Genomic DNA, 21,834 nt, shown 5'->3' with positions numbered 1-21,834 from the left:
TTATCTAGGTAACAATTTGGTGTCATGGTATAGTAAAAAGCAAAATTGTGTATCTCTATCCACTGCTGAATCTGAATATGTTGCAGCTGCTAGCTGTTGTTCACAACTTTTGTGTATGAATCAAATGATTAAAGACTATAGTTTCAACAGTGACACCTTAATTGTATACCGTGAAAATTCAAGTGCAATTGATATTTCAAAAAATCCAGTACAACACTCTCGAATGAAACACATAGACATTAGACATCATTTTATTCGAGATTTGGTTGATAAGGGTACAATTCGAATGTAATTTGTTAGAACTGAGAACCAACTGGCTGATATTTTTACAAAACCATTGGATTTTGAGAGATTTTCCAATCTTAGGAAGTCTCTCAGCTTGTGTGCACAATGATCACTCACGGATGTTGTCCTCGGTGTTACAACACCTGTGGACAACACTCAGCATGCATGTGCATTTTATTTTTAGGATGCTAGACATATTGCATACATCCTGTTTTGTGTGAAGCCTGTACAAGTGAAGGATACTGAATGGTGTGCTCTCAGTTGTGAATCAAACTTTCTATCAAAATTTTCTAAAGTATGGAGTGTGCTCAATCTAAGTCATTAAGCTATGAGGATGTTCGTGTACAACATGATCTTGTCCAATGTAGAAAATGACTTAGAAAATTCTTGAGCAATAAGGTGAAAAATAGAAAAGAAAAAAAAAATTGTTGTTTAGAAGAAAATGGAAAAAGCTACCTAGAGGAGTCCAATGAAGACCATTCTTCTAGTGTGGGAGCTACCACTTCTAATTCAAAATACAGATGGAAAAAGCTACCTAGAGGAGTCCTATGAAGACCGTTCTTCTAGAGTGGGAGCTACCATGTCTGAATTAAAAATGTTCAAGAAAGTTTGAGTCCAACTTGTGAGTGTTGCCAAGAGGTGTTGCCAACACCTAAGTACAGACTGATCACAGTTTGATCACATGCGTGTGCATTTCATTTTTGATCATATTTTAGGCATAAATTTAAGTCATTCATACTGCTGTTATGTGAATTCATCATGACCAGTGGGCTATCAGTTTTTAATTCATGAAATACGAAGAAAACCCTAACCGATTTAATTTTTAAATTTCTTGATTTCTAACTATTTGTGGGGTTAATTCGACGTGATATTTTATCCTGCCTGATTTCTTGAAATAATGATGGCACTGTTTCAGAAAGTTACCGTTGGGTGAGAGTAAAAATTGAGTTGAAAAGGTGCTGAAGTTGCGGCTCAACAGAATGTTACCGTTGGAGAGTTGTGCTTAAATAATTAGGAATGAACGAAAAATAACTTTACTGTTTAGTATTTTCCCTCAGATTCTAAAATTTCTCCTGCCCTCACTATTCATTGTTTTTGCTTAAAATATCTCTGTTCTTCGCGATTTTCTGTGTCCTTCGAACCGATCTACTTCTTTTGTTCTTGATTTCGCAGATGGCTGGCTTTGATCCTCATGACATTAGGAGTGAAATGGCTGCGAGCATGGGTGGAAAATCACCTGACACAACACCCACAGCCGAAACCAATGTTGAGAGGATGGAAATTGTGGGCGGGTCAGAAGAACCAACTCCGATAGAAATGATCGCTCCTGATGAACCTGGGAACGAGATCAATGTCGAGAATCCACCGGACTTTGAAGTCTTGAATAAAGCTTTTCCCACTGCTCCTATGCGCCGAAGGTCAAAGAGACAAGCAGGGTTCGATCCTGACTTTGTTCCAACCAAGAAACCACGGGCATCTACCTCCTCAAATCTTCTGGACCCTGATTTCTCATCTGGAGACGACTCCAATTATGATGATTTTGAGTTGGTGGCTTGCCCCAAACCAACTGTTGCTGCAAAGGAACCTGGTTCTACTTCTGGTATTCAAAAACAAAACCCCATCACAGATACTCAAAATGTTACAGAAGAAAGAGTTCCTGATAAGCCTGTAGAAGATGAACAATCTCTGGCCGAGTTTCTTGCTCACCTTAAGGAAGAAAAGGCTGCCAAGAAACAAATTTCTAAGGATGATGAACCTGATTCAGAAATGATGAAGGAGTTTGAGCAAAACCGACCTGGAGCTTCTTCCTCTTCATCGTCTGTATCTGACTTTGAATCTGAGGAACAGGGTGATGCTGAATCTGAGGATATTGGCTCTGAAGCTAGTGAGTCTTCTGATGATGTTGCTGCTACTGCTGCCGGTGTTGAGGTGGATGTTGACAACACCGAGCACCACATTGACTCGGCTGACTATGATTTAAGTAAGTCTTTTTCCCCCAAATTTTATTCTGAGGATGCCTTGGCATTATGGCCGCTGTTTGTTCAGAGAGAGCTGATTGAGGAGAAAAATATTGATGTTAATGCATATGGGAAATACAATTTGATTGAGTTTCTCAAGAACCGAAGGTTGCTATCCACAGTCACTACTGTTATGCCCTACTGTCGCTGTGTAGTGTTAGAATTCTACTGCAATCTCCTGGGCAGTGTCGGAGATGAGGAATCGGTGAAGTATGGGAGAGTGTTTGTTCGTGATCGTATCTACAAGTTCTCACCTTCTGTGATCAATGCATTCTACAACACTCCGGATATTGAGGAAGTTGAAGAGGATCTGGACATAAATGCTGTAACATATGTGCTCACTGGAGGCCTGATCAAAGTATTCCCTGATTATCCCAAGAAGTTGAGTGCTGCTAATCTCACTTCTTTTTTCTCCGTGCTGCACAAGACATCAATCTGGAATTGGACACCGTCAACCAATTCTACTACTGTGACTAGATCTCAGGCCCTGGTGTTGTTTGCTATTGGTACTGGAAGGGCCTTTAACTTTGGAAATCTGGTGTTCAGGACAGCATTGCAATATGCTGAAGTAGACTTCAAAAAAACAAAGCTGCCCTACCCTTCACTGCTTTATGGAATCTTGGAATCTCAAGGTTTCATTAGGGATATTGATGAAGATCATTGCCCTGTCAGAGATCCTCTGAGGATTTCTCCTGCTTATTTCAAAGGCAACAGAAAGATCGATCTGCCTTGGCTGCATTCAAATGTTGCTCCGGATGTTGGCAACACTGATGATACAACATCTGAACATGTGCCTGAGACAGCTGAACAGCCACCTACAGATGTTCCTCCTACTGGTTATGTCACACTGTCTATCTCCTACATTCAAGCTCAGATTGCCTATGGTCGACAACAGATTGAAAATGCCAAGAAAACCATTGAACATTATGAAAATCAAGTGGCTGACTATGAGCTTCTGCTGGGTGAACGTGCCCATTCTGGACAAAAAGGGGGAGTAGATACAGATATAGCTGGAACCAGTGGAGCAAAAATGACTGATGATGATGATGATGATGGCAGTAATGAAGGATAATGAGATTTTGTTTTTTTTTTTCTCTCTTGATGGTTTTGGTCTCTCTTGATGGTTTTAGTATTTTAGTTGTCCTTTTATTCTCTCTGATCTTTGTCCCTCCTGATTAATGAACTATTTCGGTGTTATGATCTGAATGTTGCAACATCTAACATACAACACCTGTGTGAACTGTATTTTTCATCAGGGGAAGGCTTAACGGTAGAATTCAGGGGGAGTCAACTAAAGTTGGCTGAGTCACTGATTTGCTAACTCAGGGGGAGCTGAGCCGTACAACCATTTTTGGGTTGTTTTGTCCAGAAAGGCAAAAAGGAGGAGATTGAAAGGAATTTTATTCCTTGATATATTTTCCTTTTTTATCTTTAATATTTTGCCTTTCTATACATGAGAATAATCTCGAAATTGATGATATGATCTCGTATAAATTCAATATGTGATATAAGACTATATTTGATATGACTCATAATATTTTTAAGATATGATATCATAATATCTTTAAGATATGATATCACAATATCTTTAAGATATTATCCTTTTTTTAAAAAGAGTTTGTTTCCTAATGAAATTGAGTTTCTATGTTAAATAGGACTCAAAGGAGAAGAAACGAGAGAGAGGGACGATATAGAGCAAAAACCTTTCGGAGAGACAGATATGCATTTGTACGAAGAAAAGGTTTTCTGATTGAAGCAATCTCGCGTCGTTGATAAAGTGTTGCTGTGAAGTGCTGACAACATCCGAAGACAACACCTAATCACTGTTTTGATTAGTGCGCTGATTTTTGAAGACTTTTTCACTTCTCAGTTGATGCATCCTATGTATTTTGGTTATACGGTTTGTTAGAGGTTTAGGATGCAATTTGTTACTCGCCTTAATAAGAGAGTTGTTTTATTCTTTCACTAGTATTGGTTTTGTAAACTTACAAGTTTTTCTAGTGAATTATTTTGCCCTGAGGCACCGCACAAGTATTTTATACTTGTGCATAATTTATCTCTCGTATCTTGTATTGTTATCATTCAAGTTGCGTGTTAGTGTGTTAAACTATAATTTTCGCTGCATGTTGTCGTGGGTGTTACAACACCTACGCACAACACCTACATTCTGATATACACAACACTCACCCTCGTCACATTCACTCTGTGAAAACGGAACTTTCAATTTTTATCATTTTAATTCGTATTTAATTGTTAACTTTGATTTGCGGATTCACTTTCAAGTATCAAAAAGCTGATTAAGAAAAGTTATTTATTAATGTCAAATCAAACCAATGTAAAATCAAATATTCATCGTTTTACAAAAATTATGACAAGATCATAAATATAACAATTATCATACTAATGCTTGCTCGTTCAAGAGTGTGGCTGTGTGAACATGTTCATATTTGTTTGCGTGATATTTCTTGTTTTACATGATAAAAATTAAAAATTTAAAATGATTTTATAAGTGGTTACAATGGACATTTACATCAACTTAGGTTAATCATCGACAAATACGAAGTAGTTGTTATAGGGACTCATTGTACAGTCACGTAGGCGCGAGCTCGAGCTCAGTACGTGACAGTTTGTGACCTCACAGAAATAAATTAAAAAATTAGCTAAATAATGATATAATTTGGTTTTTCAAATTTGAGTGCATATTTTGTTCAATGCCATGTATTGTACACTAACTAAATTTTATTTCATGACATATAATTCATTTGAACCCATTAAATTAGTTAGTTGAGGAATAACTTAATTAATTTTTTTAATTTGAAAATCTAGCTCAAGATATCGGTGTCAATTTGGACAAGACCACATTTACTTACTTACACACTCGTCCTTTGCTTGGCAGAGGGGATATACTGTCCTCTCCTCGCCCTTTTTCCTAGGATGACGTCATCATCTCTTCCCCCAAGTCACGTTTGGCTCCTAATCCACGTAATCAACGTATTATTATTTTTTTAATAATAATAAAAAAAAAAACGACAGGATACTTAAATGTAAACATATATAATGATTTTTTTCATTTAAAAAAAATATAAATAGATTTCTTACAACAACAATTTCTGTTTTCTTTCTAGCATTACAAGTCTAGTCTACTCATCCTTTTTAATACGAAATCATTTAATTATGGTCAATGTTATTACACATCGTAATTCCTAAAATAAATTTGAGATTGAATCAAGAATGGATCAAATCAAATTCAATTCGACCATGATCAAGGTATATAACATATGGTAGACGATAAATCGATACAATCATACGTTAAATGAAATAAATATATTTAATCAAATGCTGTATGATCGTTGACACTAAAACTGTTTTTTTTAAGTCACCGTTTGCTTCATGTGATATGATAAGTAAATGATATATAATAAGAGTGATTATAAAATAAAAAGTAATGATAAACAACACATTATGATAAATTATATGATGTTTGACATGACTTTAACTTACTTGATTATTTTTGTTAATTATTTACTAAAATGCTCTCATCATATATTAATTAGTAATATATTCTTAAAATGATTGAATAAATAAATAAAGTTTCTAGAATTAATTGATTTAAAAAATTATAAATAAAATTAAAATATTATATTGATTATTAAATTTTCATTAATTCCAATTTTCGAAAAAAACTAAAAAATCGGTTAATATCATAGAAAATAATTAAATTTTGATAATAACATAAATATGCATTTATTATGATAATTAAAATAATTAATACAAATTTGAATATTAAATAATGGTTGATAATAATTATAATATTATGGTTGAAAATAATAAAAATATGATCAATAATAATTAAATTATATATAATATTAGTCAAATTAAAAATTATATTTAAATATTATTAAATTTTTTGAATTTAAGTATTTTAAATTTTATAATATTAAAGAAAAATTTAAATTAATCAAACATCATCCCTTCTCTTTCACAGTATTATATAATAAGGCATACAGTGCAGGTTGGGTGTGGGCTGAACGAGCTTGATTACGTGACTTGTAAGAATGAGAGTTGCTATCAAATAGAAAAGATAGTTTTGACTGATGCATGGCCCATGATTACCCCTTTTAACCAGGAATAACTTTACGTGCATGGATTTAACCTCCTACAAACCCGCAGGGTAAAATAGGGTTTTCTGAGAAGATGGCAATTTTTAGGGTTTGGGATTGAGTGAATACAGTTTAGGTGCATGGGAAATTGAAGGGATTTTATAAATCACATCAATCAAGTACTTAACAGATATTAATTAACTTTGAATGTTTTAGGACAACTATTTTTTTGTCTTATCCTGCGTGTGTAAATATATATATATATATTACTTATTAAAATTATATAAAAAAATTATTAATTGTATTTTTTAATATAAATCTTTATTCTGTTATAATTATAGAATATAAAATATAATAAAAAAGTGAAATTGTTGAATTAACTTAAAGTTTCGGGGCTTTTTTTTTAAGTAAAAGTTGGGGGAATTTAACAGTATGATGTTCACGTTTGGTTGTGTTAGTTGGGAACCCAAATCTTTCTATTGAAAATACTGTTTTTCTTGTTTAAAAAATAAATATAAATTAACGAACTCTTTAATTTCGTAAAATCTTGTATTTATTAAAAAGATATATTTTTATAACCCATGTGTCATATTTATAATATTAAAGTTTGACGCTTATGCAACCAGAATTTTCAATCTTATATATATAAAGAGTATTTCTTTCTCATGATATGATGAAAACATATAACGACGATTTTTTATTAATATGTGAAAATTCATATTATTTAATGATATTGAGATATGTGGAGAATTATTTCATAAGATTTTAGAAGAAGTAGAAGTTCGAATGAATATGAGAGTTAATTAATGTGTTTTAAGATGCTCAATTAGAGTAGGTTTGGCTAATTAAGAGTTAATTTGTTAACCCGTCGATAATCGGCACGTATTTGTATTTATATAATTGGAATTATAAATTTTAATACAAGTCCACTAATATTTTAGTGGAACTCAAAATATTTAACATTGTTCTTGAGTAAAAAGATTTGAAATTTTCCGGGATATTTATATATAATTTGAATTTTAAATATTAATTTATATGGATTTGGAATCAATTGTACTATTAATTAAAAGGTAGGTTGAACTTTATTGTAAGCTACATCGTCTTAATAATAGTACAAATTAATGCATATATACTTGTTAAAGTAATTAAAAGCACATAAATAAATATAAATCAACTTACATAGTAATAAAATATTTATTTTCCAAGATAAATTATCATTAAATAGTAATAATAATAATTTTTTATAATAACAAAAAAGTATTATTTTAAGAAGTGAATCATGAGTTAATCAAGTTAAAGATTTGTCGACCACAACTACAAGTTAGCTACAAGTTTACCTTTCTTGATCTGTGTATGTGTCCTCTTTGGGGCACATTCCCAATGTAGCAATGTCAAATGAAACCTTCCAACTTGCAATATTTTAAGTAACATTTGCAAAGGAACAAAAGGGAATGTCGGACTAAATGAAACTTGTGGATGTATCGCATTGGGAAGGGTGGCTTTCCATTGTTTTCTTGAAGAAGGGATTTCGAAAAAAAATCTTGAAAAAAACAAAGGAGAAAAAGAGGAGTTTCCCAAGAAAACAAGCACTCTTTGGACTGAGAGATGATAGGGGAAATGGGGTTTTCTTGACTTTGGGGTTAGAGAAAGAGACATGAAAAAAGAAACCAAAGTGTAGATGCACAAATAATATAATGAAATATTAGGATCTAGAGTAGGTCTTTCATAAGACGGTCTCACGAATCTTTATTCGTGAGATAGATCAATTATGTCCATATTTACAATAAAAATTAATATATTTGACATAAAAAATAATATTTTTTCGTGGGTGACCCATATAAAATATCTGTTTCACAAGATTGACCCGTAAGACCGTCTCACAAGAGTTTTTGTGTAGGATCTATGCCAATTTCGTAGTGTGTGCAAATTGCATTTCAACTTTTACTTCATGGATATATATGATATATATATATATACATATATATATATATATATAAGTTTCATTTATTTTTGTATACTTAATTGACTTTTGTTTAATAAATTTTTTTTAAAAAAAAAATTATTCGAACGTTGTCAAATGGGAACTGGAATTTGGAGCCTGGCGGAATGCCATATTAAACCACTCAACTAAGACACCCTTTTTATTTCAACATATAATTGGAAAAATAGTCCTTTACTATGCCTATTTTGTGTTTTGTTCTTTTAAGTTTTCGGTTTTGGACTTTTGGTACTGTAAATTAGGTTGTGTTTTGGTTTTTAATAGAGTGTAGTCAAGAACATAAAATATTAGATACTTTAATTTGCGTCAAAGGAATTGTATTTATTTCATTGATTAAAATAATACATTCTACACTCTATTTATAAAGATTATCAATGAATAAAACAAATAATGATCAAAACAAGAATGTTATTCTGTTGTAGTCAAATTCTATCCATAGACTCGTCTAGAATCCTACACATGTGTGAGTACGTGTCTACGTGCCAATCTTGCTAACATGGTCCTCTGTTTCCATTTGTTACTCGACTAATGTTGACATGGCGCTGACCATGTCAGCATTTCCAATGTCTCGTCAACATTTTGGTAAAAAAAAAAAAAAACCTAAACGCTAAAACATAACCCCAATTTGAACACTTAGGAGACCTAAGCATATGCAAACTCAAAGGAGAAATTTTTGCTATTTTCCCTTATCTCAAAGATTTGTTAATTAATTAAACATTTTCAATATAATAATCTTCTAATATAACAACCTTTGGGAATCTCTATTTTACTTCCGGAGACCAATCAAACTTGACTAGCTACGACTAATTATCGTATAACCGATAATTTTTTGTGAGTAATTTATGTATAAGTAACTATATTTGCATAGAGATACAACTTCTTTTATCACTTTTAGTCTAATGATGGAACCCAGATGGATACAACGATTTGAATTCGACAAAAACGTTCTAGCTAGGTCCCTAAACTTCTTTAAGAACAAAACCACATATCTATCTGCGACGTTTATAAAAGTACGGGTATCAAAATGCAACACGACTCATAAACCCGACAAGATCCAACACGAAAAAAATCAGGTTCGGGTTGGGGTTTTTCGGGTTGATGTTTGGTGGGTTCGTGTTAGTGCGAGGTTAGACGGGTTTCGGGTTGGGTCAAGGGTTGGATCGCGGGTTGACCTGAAAACTTTTTTTAAAAAAATATTACTTATATTTTTATATATTGTATGTTTGAACAAAATTTATGTATATTTATATGATAAATTTTCATAATTTAATATTTATTTTGTATATTTTTTATTTTTTAACAATTGTTTATTTGATTTAGTAAATATACTTTTAATTTTCTACGATCAAACTTTCAAAATTTAAATCGAAAATTTTGTTATTATGTGTTTAAATTAAAATATTATTATTATTTTTTATTTTTTCGAATTTTTGTCATTACTTTTTTTAAAAAAAATAAATAAAAGGGGGTTAGGCGGGTTAGACGGGTTCGTGTTCGGGTTGGGGGTTTTCAGGTTGATTCAGGTTCGGGTTGGAAAAAAAATTTACGGGTTGACCCGAAACCCGACCCACCAACCCGATTGACACCCCTATATAAAAGGTTGAAATACTTATAAGACTTCAAACTTTCAATGAAAATTAAGAAAAATAGATGTGTATTTCATCATTTTAATAGCTTAATACGAGTTGGATCCATTACCATGTTACCGAATTATCGGAATTACTTATCCACTAAATCAGAATAATCAAGAAAAAATATTATATTTTAAGATATTTACAATCAAATATACCATATGGCACAATAAGAAAAAACAGCAAGCAATGTCTATCTTAAGATGTAATTTTTTTTTATAAAAAAAGCTAAAGATAGATTCAAAATAAGATGTTAACTATTAATTTATTATAATAATTACATGGATTTTCAGAAAATTATTATATTATTAAAAAATATTAATTTATCATTTTATTTTAAGTTTGAGAGCGAGAAAGTTTGGTATATTGTTAGAGTATCAATTTTTTTAAGGTAATATTCTAATTAGAATTTCTCTAAGAATGTAAAAAGTTTTATACTAATAAAATAAATAGCATTGACGTCACAATTTTAAAACTATAAGATAATCAATAGACTATAAGACCGTCTCACGGATCTTAATATGTGAGACGGGTCAATACTACCCATATTCACAATAAAAAGTAATACTCTTAGCATAAAAAGTAATACTTTGTCATGGATGACCCAAATAAGAGATCTGTATCACAAATACGACCCGTGAGACCGTCTCACACAAGTTTTTACCTAGACTATAAACCCCAATGGTACAACAACCAAAAAAACATTTAAAGATATTGGTCTGATTTTGTTAGGGTGGCAAAATTTACTAGTCCATTCAGGCCCAACATTTTTTGGGTACCCACACTTAAATTTTTTTTTCCTCTTTAAAAATATAAAATTTTGGAGGTGGTAACGGTTACAATTGGATTTTAAATTTATTTTTGAACTTTGACATCTTAATATTATATGAATTATCATAAAAAAATTTATAAGACGATCTCACGAATTAATTTTGTGAGAGTTGGATTATATATGAAAAATTAATATTTTTTTATGTAAAAAATATTTCATATTATTATAAATATGGACGTAGTTGTTATATAATTAATATTGCTTTAGTTTGTATTTGATTGGGTTAAATATACCTAGACCATTTATAGCAAGTTCAAGTTTTTTCCCCAAAGAAGGTAACGGAACATCTTTAAACCTCAAGACTAATTTGTAATTCCTCTCAGTCAATATCAATAAATTAATTTCAACTTGAGAATGCGGAAATGTAACATCCAAAAAGAATCAAGAAACGAAGGAAGAACCAAAGCATGTTCTCTCTGCACCCGAATTCGAATCGGAATTTGGACGAACAAAGCTGGATTAACCAGATCCGTCGTGCCCTTGATCAAGATGAAGATCTTGAAGAAGAATCTGATATCCCAGTCTCCATTTTCAATGTCCCCAAGACCCTTTTGCTAAGCAGCCCCGATTGTTACATCCCGCAACGAGTTGCGATTGGGCCATATCACAATTGGCGTCCTGAGTTGTATGAAATGGAAAGGAACAAGATTTATGCTGCAAAAAGATCGAAAAAGCAGCTACAAGCCCTCAGATTTCAACATCTTCTTTACCATTTGATCAAGTTAGAGACTATGTTTCGGGCTTGTTACCAAAATTATCTGAATTTCGACGGCGAAACTCTAGCATGGATGATGGTGGTGGACTCTTGCTTCTTGCTGGAGTTTCTTCAGGTGTTTGCTGTCAAAGGAGGTAGGATTCTCACTAGAGCCTCATCAAGAGTGTCGCGTTTTGTTGTATCGCTGGGCCGACAATCGGCAAGTCATGATAATGCTATTGTTAGAGACATGATTATGCTTGAGAACCAAATCCCATTATTTTGTTTAAGGAAAGTGTTGGAATTTCAGTTAGGATCGGTAACTTTTGAAGCAGATAATAAGCTTTATGCAATGTTAATGAACTTTTGCAAAGAACTTTCTCCTTTCAAGATGATCCAAGAATTGCCTGAAGTTCATCAGGTTATGGGTTGTGACCACTTGCTGGACTTATTGTACCATCTAATTGTGCCAAAATCTGAGGAAACATCATCTGAAATAAAGTTAGATATCGAGGAGCAACAAAACGAAGAAGGTGGCGAAAACAATCTCTGGAAAACTATTTCGAAATCGAAGTCAGGCCTCATGAGATTGATTAAAAGATTATTGGTTTCAAAACCTGCTCACTTCCTTTTCAAACTTCCTTGGAAAATTATTTCCAATCTTCCAGGAGTTATAATTCTAAGGCAGCTAGAATATATTTGCTTCACTCAATACCAAGAAAGAAACGGCCTCGAAAACAGAAACAACATGAATATGCCTCCATTGATGGAAGAAATAGCAATCCCTTCTGTCACAGAACTCTCCAAAGCTGGTGTAAAGTTCTCAGCCACAAATGAAGGGATTTCAAGTATCCGATTCGACGTCAAATCAGCAACATTTCATCTTCCAACATTTGTTTTAGACATCAACACAGAAGCAGTCATAAGAAACTTGATCGCCTACGAATCCTGCACCGCATCAGGGAGGTTGGTTTTGACACGATACGCGGAGTTAATAAACGGGATTATAGATACAGAAGAGGATGCAAAGTTTCTTAGAGAAAAAGGCGTCATTTTGAACCATTCGAAAAGTGATGAAGATGTGGCTAACTTGTGGAACGGCATGACCAAATCTATTCAACTGACAAAAGTGCCCTTCTTAGACAAAGTCATTGAAGATCTGAATATGTGTTATAATCAGAGTTTCAGGGTCAAGATCAGAAAATTCTTGGCACAAAATGTGTATAGTTCATGGCAGTCTCTGACTTTAATGGCTGCAATAATGGTCTTGTGTTTAATGAGTTTCCAAGCTTTTTGCTCAGCTTTTAGCTGTGCTCATTTGTGAATCATTCAGCCACAGAATATATGTTGTCCACTCGAATGAAATAATGAAAACGAAACTATAACGAGAGAGATTCGAGTTCGAGTCTCCCCCTTCCCCAGATCTCAGAAAAAGAAGTTATAATGGATTCATTCACTGGACTGATAAATATGGGCTGCGCCATAATGGTTAAGGGATGCTCCCTGTTCCCTCTTCCCTTGCACACATTTAATGGTTCTTAACAAATGGATCCCATTCTTAAATTGTATTGAATTCGTGCTGCCCTTTCGTCCGGATTTTTCTATGCTCCATTTGGAGTAATTATAGCTGTTGTGTCGTAAATACATAATGTCACGTGATTTAATGATATTCAAGTATGAGAAGAATGACTCAAATAGAGCATAGACCAACTCCATTCTTTCACTTATTAGATGCGAAGGAATGTGACGAACATCGGTCGGTTACTATTAGTATTATTTTTATAATCCTTGTGACTAAAAACACTCAATAAAACTCGTTGGAAAATGTTTTCTCTTGTCGACGAAAGAAGTTTCCGAAAATAATGCTTGATCGATGTCATTTTTAAATATTCATCGGTATCATGATGTGGAAGCTAAATATATCTTTTAAGAAAATATAATATTTTTATAAGTGGGATTCGTTTTAAAAAAAAAGTTAAATTAATGTTATTTTTTAAAATTATTCCTCGGTACCGTGTTGGTAAGCTAAATATATCTTTTAAGAAAATACAATACTTCTGTCATACGGAAGTCTTTTCCAAAAAAAACAAAAAATCGTGTGATCAATGTGGTTTTTTTAATTTATCCATTCGTACCGTGACGTCAAAGCTAAATATATCTTTGAAGAAAATACAATATTTATGATAGACGAAAGTCCTTTTGGAAAAAAAAACCATTTGATGAATGTTATATTTTAATTGGGTCCATTTTATGTTTTTGGCATTCGTCTCTTTTATATTATGTTATAATTTTTATACTAAAAATATTTAAGCAAGATATATATTTGATACGGAATCGTGATTCATGTAGGATCTTTCCCCTTTTGCTATTTTGACCCAAATAATTTCAAACAAAATACCCTAAACACCGAAACCCTAAATTTGTGTAGGTTCCCTCCATTGCCAGCAACAGTATAAAGTCGGGATTTTTCCCCTTCCTCTCAGTATTTCTCTCATTCTACCTTTCGTTTTCCCCTCTAATTGTTAGTTCATTTACAGTTGAAGAAGACGAAGGAAAAACAATGGAAGTGGAAAATTTTTGCCCTGCTTCTACTGTTTCGAAGAAGATGATTTGGTTTTCTGTTCTTCAGGCACTTGTCACTGCTCAAAGATCTATGATTTTGCTTATTTTTCTGGTATACTTTGTGATCTTTTGCTTTCTTTGTGTTTTGTTAAGTTTCTTCATTCAGGTGCTGGAGGTCGAGTTGTTCTTTTCAATATTTGGATTTACATTTTTGTTTGTTCATCAATGGGATTGGGATATGAGATCTATGACGAACTAATAATTCCTCTGTTGAAAAGATACAGCTTCTCTTCTGTGATTCGTCTTGCTTTGGGATTCATTCTTGCTTTTGGATAAAAGTTATTGGACTCATTCTTGTAGATAAACATTACATTGTTTTTGTCTTGGATTTGTGCCGTATCTTGTTGACTTGTTACGGTTGTTGGTTGTTTTGATGGAAAACTGGGAAGCAAAATGGAAATAGAATTGAAGTGATGATCTGTGTAGAGCAAATGTGTTCTATTTAAAGATGTCTAAAACATTAGCAGACAGTTCATATCTTGCTATGGCTTCCCGGTGCCCATTCGGCATGCGACCTCAGGTTTTGTTTACGAGTATAACATCACGTGACGGCATATTTGCATGCAAGTTAAATCTGTACATCCTTGCTGGATTAAGATATAGTCGTAGTTTTAGTAAGAGCCTCTTGGTGTTTGGAAAATTCTATTCAGTATGACCCCACAAATATATTTACATGTTAAATCATATCGTCAGTTAATCGTTATGTACGATGGAGTCTTATAAATCCATTATATTGAAGTGTGATGATAAGCCGTAGCTTCCTGTTTTATCTCTAGGTCTTATTGCTAGTCTATTTATAGGCATATGAAAGAAGTAAGATAATAAATTGGACAATAGTGTGACTTTCCTTTTTGTTACAGATGTTTCTTAAGTGTTTGAAGTTGAATTATTTTCTTTTTTTTTTCGGTTCGTTATATAAGTGTCAATCACTTGATAAGGTTACAAATCTTGGCCGAAATCATAACATGGACTGTAGAGAAATAGATACAGACGCATGAAAAAGAATGTGATACCTGTTTCTAGGTCTTTTCGTAGATGTCTGTTTTCCGTGGATATTTGCCCTCTTTGAAGGATCTATTGAAATTTATTTTTTCTGTATTGGAGAAAATCCAATCAATTGAAAGACATTCAAAACTTCATATCAACATTCTTGTCTTTGCTTGGAACAAGTATGCTGCTTAATTGGGTGTTTCATTAACCGAAGAGAGAATTTCTTATTCCTAGTGAGAAACTGATGCAGGGTTCAGATTTTGGACATTTAGCTGAATCCAAAATTAAAAAACAACCTAGAAGCAATTAGGATCTAGTTATCAGCTAGTGGCATGAATCTTTCTCCTGGTGCCTGACTTGTTAGAAAAAGTTGTTAACTCAGTTTCTAAGCATTTCCTTTTTATCATCAATTGGAGAATAACGTTATATAATTGGGATTTTTTCAGAGTGGAGCTTTTCTTCTTGATGTCAATGTGGTTCCACATCACTTAACTACCAAAGAACGGTATGTTTTTGGTGCTTGTCTCTAGACCCAAAAAGGTAGAATAGTTTGTATTAAATTCCTATGCCACATGTAGATTCCCATTCAGCAATATTGAGAAAGAGGCGGGGTCAGAGGAAAACAAAGATGCTGGTGAAAGCGATGATGGCGAGGAAGATAATGACGACGACGACGACGACAGCGATGATGATGGTGACTGACGACGACGACGACGACTATTCTGGAGAAGACAGCGACGACGGATGGAGATTCTGATGGCAAGGCAGGTGCCAATGGCGATGGAGGAAATGATGATGACTGAGGACGACGACGACGACAATGACGATGACGATGATGAGGACGACGACGACGATAGTGACGATGAGGAAAATGAACCACCTTCTAAGAAGAAAAAGTGAGAATCTTTATGTAGTTTCTTTATGTTTCGATTAGGAACATTCATATTTACATATCTGGGTTTGTTATTTGGTATTACTACATCTGCTACAATGGTTTGGTGTTCGTCGTGTAGTCATAGGCAAATCTGCAATTAGTGCATGAGTATATGACGAACATTCGGTCTATTGCAGAATGTTTCAAACTATCCGACTCACATCCCAGCTAAGGTTATGGTTGGAAGCTTTCAGTGTTTGAACTTTTATACTAACTTCGATGTTGTGGTGCGTTTTTTTTTTTAAATTTAATCTTATGTTATTTAATGTTAGATATTTTAAAAAATCCAATTATCGTAAATTTACTAAAATATAAAACTATTTTTCGATTTCTTAAGTTATTTAAATTGCTACATCTCGCCTCATCCAAAAATTATTATAAAATACCACAAATTGAACTTGGGTATTTTTATATTAAAATTGGAAGAATGTGTGTGTGTGTGTGTGTGTTTTTTTTTTTTTTTTTTTTTTTAAATTTGAAACATGGAAGAATAAATTTTGGATATAGAATAAAAATAGAAAGATCGAAGATAGCATTTTAGATAGAATTTTTTTTATTATCGATGCTATCTATATGCACACAATATGTACTGTATAATTACTTTAAAATTTTAATAAAAATATTTTTTAAATTTTTTTTTATCGTATAAAAATATTCTCATTGTATAACAAATGTTGATGACAACCAATATTCTCATATCTTGAATTTAATATTTTTTTTAATACTGAAGCGTACTAAAATCACTTTTTAATATTAAAAATAATATCATACATATGTTTTAAGCTATAAATTTAATAATAATAATTTCTTTTCTTATTATCGATACTATATGTACACACAATATATTCTTGTTCACTTTTCACATAGATTGAAAATTATTCGAAAAACAAAAAGAAATTCATTTTCAAGACATAGTTAATAAGAATATATTAGTAAAAGAGTAGAAAAAAATATTACTAAATATGATATAAGTCTATATATTTGAGACAAACGAAAAAAAAAACATAACATTACTGACATGTTACGTTAATAATTTACAGGATTAGGAACTTCACGCATGAAAAAACCTCGACTTTTGAAAAAGAGAGAATTGTGGATTTTATAATTTCGTGGAATAAGATCTTGTTTTAGGAAATTAGATAAAACACGTCGACTCAATCTCAAGTCGTTTTTGTCATGAAATCTTCTTTTGTCCTTGGTACTATTTTAGGCCGATCGAGGTGAAGCATGCTTGTTGTTATTACATACTAATTGTTCTGCAAACGCGATGCGTATGTACAGTCTTTTTTATCATTATCGATGAGCTAAAGTGAAATTTGACAAATTATGGAGGATCTAAATTGATATTTGAATTTGTTAAATAAAAAAATAAAAATGTGTGTTGCAATTTTTTTTTAATAAAAACAAAAGTGTAATATTAGTATAATATAAGGGTAAAGTTGAAAGAAAAAATTGGTGTCTTTCCTATGTGGTTACTATCATGCCCTCAACCTTAATAAAATAGAATATATTATGAATATAAAATATAGAGGGTGTTGGTTTTATTTTTGATATTTTCGGATATTTTTTGTAAAATACAGTACGAGTTGTTAGCCATATATGGGAATTTAAGCATATGTTATGTTTTATTTTAGAAAATATTTCATTATAATTTATAGACCAGCTCGTGTGAATTTTAAATTCATTAAACCAATCATAATGTATAATATAATACTTAATTGGATACTTTACAAAAAAGATAAAAATTTTAATTAAGAATAATGTTTAAGTTGGTAGACGTAAGAATAAGAATTTAGAAAATGAAAAATAAATCATTTTTCCCTCGATATGGTGATAGAAATTATGATACCATGTTAAGATTTTGACGCCAAAAAAATTGTTAACAACAAATACCATGTTAAATATCCATCATGCAAAAGGGGAAAGGAAATCCATGTACAAATTTGCAAGGGCCAACTTCATACCCTATTAGCATATAAGATCATACGACAAAAGAATGAATGAAACTTAGTTCATTTCAAGATTCAAAACCTCCAGTTTGTTTTAGATTCAATACTCGAAGGAGAAGACTCGGGCAAAGGGCTCCGGCTTCTGCTTTAACTGTCAGTGATGCTCGTCGCGAGGGGCGGAGAACACGAAGAAGAAGATGATGAATTGGAAGATGAATTTGAGAACCTATTAGAATGGCTTCTGAGTTTCTTCTTCTCAACTTCACATTGCTTATCTTCTATTCTGTGGTGGCTTACTTTTGTTGTATTCAAGTTTACTGGAATTATGCATTGGCATAACAAACCTATACAATAATGCATAGTTTGGTACATAGGATAAGGGAGAGATTGATAAATAATCCTACTTATCCCATGTTTGGTACTTTTTTAAAAAGCCCATGATTATCATGGGCCCTTGATAAATAATTTTTTAGAAGGATATAATGTCCCTTCTATTAGGTGTGATAATTTTTATTTAATGATAAAATACACTTCAAATGACTTAATTACCCTCAATTTATAAATAATTTTTATAAATCTATGATAATACGTAGAAATTAAAATCAAATAAATATTTTTATTTATTTTTATATATTATATAATATGATAATTATATAAATGAATTCGAGATAATTACATAAATAATTTTTATAAATCTCTATAAAATTATTAGTATCACTCGATTAACCTTAAAAATTGATATTTGACTTGACTCACAAAATCAAGACCTCAATTATCATATTATATAATATATAAAATTAGGTAAAAATAAATAAATCATGCGAGCACTATCGGCGCATGAACAGATAAAAAATATGAACTCAAGCAACAACTTTGAAATTATAAAATTTATTATGATAAGTTTAATTTTGTCATTGCAATCTATTATATAAATTTAATCACTCTTATTAAAATCACACCAAACATTAAATATAATATCCTACATCTTATTTATCTTTAACTTATCATTATATTATATATCACATGTTTATCATATCATGTGTACCAAACTATGCCTAAAAGTATTCTTAGCACATAGTTAGAGACAGTGCAACGAAATACATCTAGGGGTGCAGGCGGGACGAGCCACCAACAAGTAACTCGTTAACAACTCGATCATACTCTATGGTTTTGTTTTCCATGTTATCACTGAACATGGCGTTTCTGGCAAGAGCAAAACATGAAGATGTCCAAGTGGTTATCATTTATCGAGTGAAATAGTCTACAGTTATGGTTTTGCACCATTAGTCTCTTGACTCGGAACAACAGGAAGATTTTGTATACTAGCATGAACTTCGTTACGTTTACCAACTCTATTAAGCGTCATCAGGTATTCACCGCTCGTTCACATGTGAATATATCTTATGTGATCTAATAAGTTAATAGTGCAATGAGTCTCTGACTAGAGTAAAACATGCACTTTTGGAAAATGTACTTTCCTAGTTGTATATATGATGTCACTATTATTTCTCAAAGATACATTACATCGTTATCAAAATTATTTGTAACTCTCGATGTACCAATGATTGCGAATTCGATTATGATATATGAGTTGAAGAGGCCATATTGTACGCTAATTATAACTTACTGATTATTGCCGGTACTATAAGTGATACCTAGGGGGTCATAGTGCACGTACTACTAGACACTTTTATCATCATGAGACTTGAGTTCTGACTTTCTTGACCAAGGGATTGATGAAAATAATGAGATTAATTAGGATAAGTATGAATAAAACAAATGTTGTTGTGAATCACATGAAGTTGTGAACTCTCGCTCGCTGTATCCTTGAACCATTGATGTCACACAAGTACTGAATTCTGTGTTCCCGTTGAAATAGTCAAACTCAAGGAGTTGAATTTGACGACTGTAGTTTGATGAATATCAAACATATTTCTTATGAAGGAATTTATAAGAAGATTCCATTATTGGAAGTTGTGAAATTTAACTTAACTGCTAATTAAATGAATGATAGTTTAACTAAGAAGTTAACAAAATTAACAACCTGCAAAAAATGGATCAATAGTCGAAATTTTCATTTTTCATTATATGAACAAGATTTATACTATCGATATATCGGCTCTGTCTGATAGTCGATCGAGATTATAATGAGTTCATAATTATTTATTTAGTAAACTTTAAAGAATAAATTAGTAGTTTTTTTAAGGTAATAAATTAGCAGTTATGACTACTAAATATAAGATTCTCAAAAAATATTCTAGATGAGTCTTGAATTAAAACTGGGATAGTTGGAGCCGACATTAAATACACAAAAATAAATCAAATCTAAAAATCTTACGAATGATTTTAATTCACTACGACACCTAAGAAAATTTTGAACATAAAACAAAATTTGCAACACTTTTGTCTTTTAGATATGCCCGTTTTAACAACCAAAAATTATGTTATCTACCATCCTATTTTTGTTACCAACCTACTTTCTAGTGGTGGCACCTAAAAATCTAGCACTCAAGATTTTGTGAGATGGATCTCAACCGGCCTGAATTTGAAAAAAAAAATTATGTTAAAAATATTACTTTTAATTGTAACTATGGATCAGATCAACAGTCTTATAAATATAAATCCGTGAAACCATTTCACAAGGAACTTTATTATTAAAAAATGAGAGAAATTGTAAAAAAATATAATGCGTAGCAAAAAGATGTGGCTCAATTAATAATATTTTTATTTGTTATGATGTAAATTTATTTATTTTTGAGTTTGAAATGCGTTTTTGTTATACAATTGTCTCGAACCAGAGACCTCATCCCTAATTTGAGATTTTGATGTGAGATATACCTGAAAATAATTGACGAAAATTCAATTTTTAACTAGATATAAATTGTTCTGGCATATGATATATCATGTATGTATATAAATAATGAAGTAAATTAACCAGTATTTGAAATTGAAAGCCTTGTAGAAACATGAAGAATTTGAAACGATGAACGAACACGAGGTTTCAAAAATGGAATAAATTTGAATTTTGATGTCAAGTCTATTACTATCTAGACGATTAAAGAACAAATATTCTTGCTGATAAATTTGAATAAGATTAAAATAAACTTTATTACAGTTTTATTTTTATTTAAAGGATATATTTTTAAAATTTGATAATATTGAGATGATTTTGACTCTTACTAACCATAAAAATATAGGATTTTCAAATTTCAAAACTGGATTCATGGAGTAAGAATTACCTACTTAATAAGTTAAACGAGAGAGATTTTTTTTCCTTAAAAAAAGGCCTAGCACATTGATGATGACACCTCCTTGAATTTTTTGGAAAGCAATTTTCATAATTTTTTTGTATATAATAATTTTTTTGAGAGTATAAGTATGATATTATTCAAAACCACATATATATAATGTAACTGTCCGGACTATTGACGAGAATTGAGCAGTTGACCCGAGTGAAAATTTGTGTTGTTTTTTTTTTTTATTTTTATGATGGAACCTGCAGTCGTTTTCTTTCGATACACACTGAATAAACGTAAACAAAGCTAGCAAACTAAATCGTATTAAGCAAACTCTAGATGACATACTCATAAAAAAACATTAATAGAAAAAATTAAACTCATAAAATTATTCAAGTGCTAGTCTATCTGACCACATCGGGCAGCACCTAAGGAGCGCTTCATTAAAAGTTTGAATAGTTCACCGAGTCTAAATTTCCTTGGAGTTGGCCTGATTGTTTTTATGGGCTCATACCTCGACGATTTTTGGGCCTGGCCTATTTAG

General features: G+C 31.9%; 1 protein-coding gene across 1 annotated transcript; it reads left to right on the top strand.

Moving 5' to 3' along the window:
• Positions 1 to 11,272: 11,272 nt before the first annotated feature.
• LOC142529449 (putative UPF0481 protein At3g02645) lies at positions 11,273 to 12,883 on the top strand. Its single transcript, XM_075634985.1, has one exon. The coding sequence runs from the start codon at positions 11,273 to 11,275 to the stop codon at positions 12,881 to 12,883; it is 1,611 nt and encodes a 536-aa protein (XP_075491100.1).
• Positions 12,884 to 21,834: the final 8,951 nt, after the last annotated feature.

The sequence above is a fragment of the Primulina tabacum genome, chromosome 16 (genome assembly GCF_025594145.1).
Source record: "Primulina tabacum isolate GXHZ01 chromosome 16, ASM2559414v2, whole genome shotgun sequence".
Classification (NCBI taxonomy): Eukaryota; Viridiplantae; Streptophyta; class Magnoliopsida; order Lamiales; family Gesneriaceae; genus Primulina; species Primulina tabacum.
Note: the sequence above shows the minus strand (reverse complement) of the source record. Positions and strands in the feature narration are given on the sequence as shown.